The sequence below is a fragment of the Morone saxatilis genome, unplaced genomic scaffold, assembly GCF_004916995.1.
Source record: "Morone saxatilis isolate NCDOM2014 unplaced genomic scaffold, NCSU_SB_2.0 Contig0, whole genome shotgun sequence".
Classification (NCBI taxonomy): Eukaryota; Metazoa; Chordata; class Actinopteri; family Moronidae; genus Morone; species Morone saxatilis.
The window spans coordinates 19368529-19371020 of record NW_023339650.1 but is presented as its reverse complement, the minus strand read 5'-3'; the positions used below and the strand labels follow the sequence as shown (position 1 = coordinate 19371020).

The window sequence follows — 2492 nt, the reverse complement described above, 5'->3', positions numbered from 1 at the left end:
AACTCACAACAACATCATCAACGTCATCTGTCAAATTTTAATGATTCATGCCCAGATTGTCTTTTCTACAGAGGAATCAAACACTGTGTTCATTGTAACAAAGGAGACTTTTTAACAGAAGCAGATTACAGTGCTTTGACTACTGTTGTTTTAGATGCAGCACCGTGGACAAGAAAAACATTAAAGTAAAGTAAACAAACGTGAGAGAGAGGTAGGAAGCTGCAATCTCATACAAAGACATCTCCTGAAAACTAAACCAACATAAACAGCATGAGTTAAATAGAAATGATGAGGGAGAAAAAGAAAGAAGACAGGAAAAAAGCTAGTTAATACAGTTATTTCTCATTCCAGCTGTCCAACACTGTCAAATATAAGTTGTATAAAACACAACTGACCCATCAGCCTCCAAACAGATGCGAAGAAACCTCTCAGTCCTCTCTGTGATGAGATTTTCTTTCCCGTCTCGCGTCCAGGCTCGCGGTCTGGATCTGTCCCGTGTTCGTGCCTGCGTGGTGGTGGCGGAGGAGAGGCCCAGGATGTCGCTCACGCACTCCTTCTCTAAGCTCTTCAAAGACCTCGGCCTTCACCCACGATCTGTCAGCACAGCCTTCGGCTGCAGGGTCAACCTGGCCATCTGCCTGCAGGTAAAAACAGATGGAGGAACACTGCAGCTGCTGCGCACTGAGTCCACAGCAACATGGAAGATTTTAAACAGAGCGTTGCAATGAAACACTTCAACATCAGCCATCATACTCTACTACTCAAAAAAATTTATAACTTTCTTTAAGGTTATGTCACTTTAAAACAAAGGCAAAGTGCTAGTTCACAGCATTATGATCAATATATAAAGTAATTTTATTTACATACTGTTTAGTCACCGTTAAGGTTGCTGAGTAGGTCTGGGGCACGGACTGAAATACGTCCACCAGTATCGAGAGCTGAAACTTGGCATGTAAAATATGGTCAGATATGAGATCTTGGTTGTTTTCACCTCTGAACAAACGGCTACAACCAGTGTGGCTCCTTGAAATCACTCTCACACTCACTGTGTCTGTGTCGTGATTGGCTGCAGGGCACTTCAGGGCCGGACCCCACAACTGTGTACGTGGACATGAGAGCGCTGCGACATGACAGGTACCGCAGCCGTCCTGTCAGCTTTTGTTTTGAGTCATTTTCTCTCCCTTCGCTGTGTGCAGAATTGTGACATTTCCACATTTGTGTGTTTCAGGGTTCGTTTGGTGGAGAGAGGTTCTCCTCACAGTCTGCCGTTAATGGAGTCTGGAAAGGTGAGACAAGACTAAGGGCTAATCTGTGATTGCAGGGTGCGTTAATTCAAAAATATAAAGCGCCCACATTGTCAAAAAGCCCCAAACTGATACAATTAAACATCCATTTAATTGGATTTCGCTCCCCTGGGACCTGTCTGAGAAGTTTGTTGAACACTATGATTCAATGACTTCGTAAGTACAACCTGAGGAGGTTCAAAGTCACAATGAAGAAACTACTCAGATGCTCTAAAATGGCAGCGAATTGAATGACAGAAGATTGGACTATTTCTGCATCCTCCCACGTTCGGTGAGTCAAACCAGACAGCAGGTTTGAGTCCATGACGAGCCCTCGAACATCCATCCTGCCTGTCTGTGTGCGGATGTGTGGGTGAAGAAGGGATCACATTCATCAGATGGTTGTCTAAAATGTTGCCTTTATATTGGTAAACATACATCCGATGTGATGTGACTGTGTACTGCCACACCCTGAAGTACACTTCTGCATCACTGCAGCAAGGTGAGAGGTCAGCAGAAACAAACATTTCAGCCACTAAAAGTAGGATTTCTGTCCCGTTATCACGAGAAAACAAACTTTTTTCCCCCAAAATACCGAGATACTTAACTCCTGCTTCAGAAATAACAGCAGAGGAAAAACAAAAGGCAACCAGTCATCAAATCCTGGCAGATGGTGGAGGAAGAAAATATTATAACCTGCAGTATAACACTCGCCCACATTCAGCAGATACAGTCATGTCAGTTTTATTTATAGAACACTTTTAAAAACAACAAATGTTGGGTGCAGCTTATCGTGTGTTTGCATCTTGTACATTTTGTTTCCGTCGTCATCCATAACTGAACAGAAGGCAGTGGTGTACGAACTCAACGTCCTTTTTGTCTTTGTACTGTTGTAGAATAAAAGATGCACCGATATACAATGTCACACTACAGCCAACCAGACTCCATTGACAAAACTAGTCATTTTACCCTGCAGATAATCATAAAACACACTTCAACATAGGCTAGATACAAACTAAAACTCATCAAACACATCTTTGTTAGTCTTTCCATCAAACACCAAAGCTGGTTTGGTCGAAATAAACATTAATTCACAGAGTTAGATGAGAAAATAGCGGTGAAATCCTTGGAGACAAATGCGCCTGTCAACCTACGCCCACTGACAAACCCAGATAATTATTCTAAGACAGCATTATAGAAAGGATCCCT

The 2492-nt window shown here is 42.7% G+C and overlaps 1 protein-coding gene across 1 annotated transcript in view; it reads left to right on the top strand.

Moving 5' to 3' along the window:
- Nucleotides 1-2492, top strand: part of LOC118325327 (disco-interacting protein 2 homolog C-like) — a gene marked incomplete at its 5' end in the record, with an annotated part of 35873 nt that overhangs the window by 28433 nt on the left and 4948 nt on the right. The window contains 3 exon segments of the mRNA XM_035657994.1: nt 474-644; nt 1073-1134; nt 1229-1286. Of these exon segments, the coding sequence (XP_035513887.1) occupies nt 474-644; nt 1073-1134; nt 1229-1286 (291 nt within the window).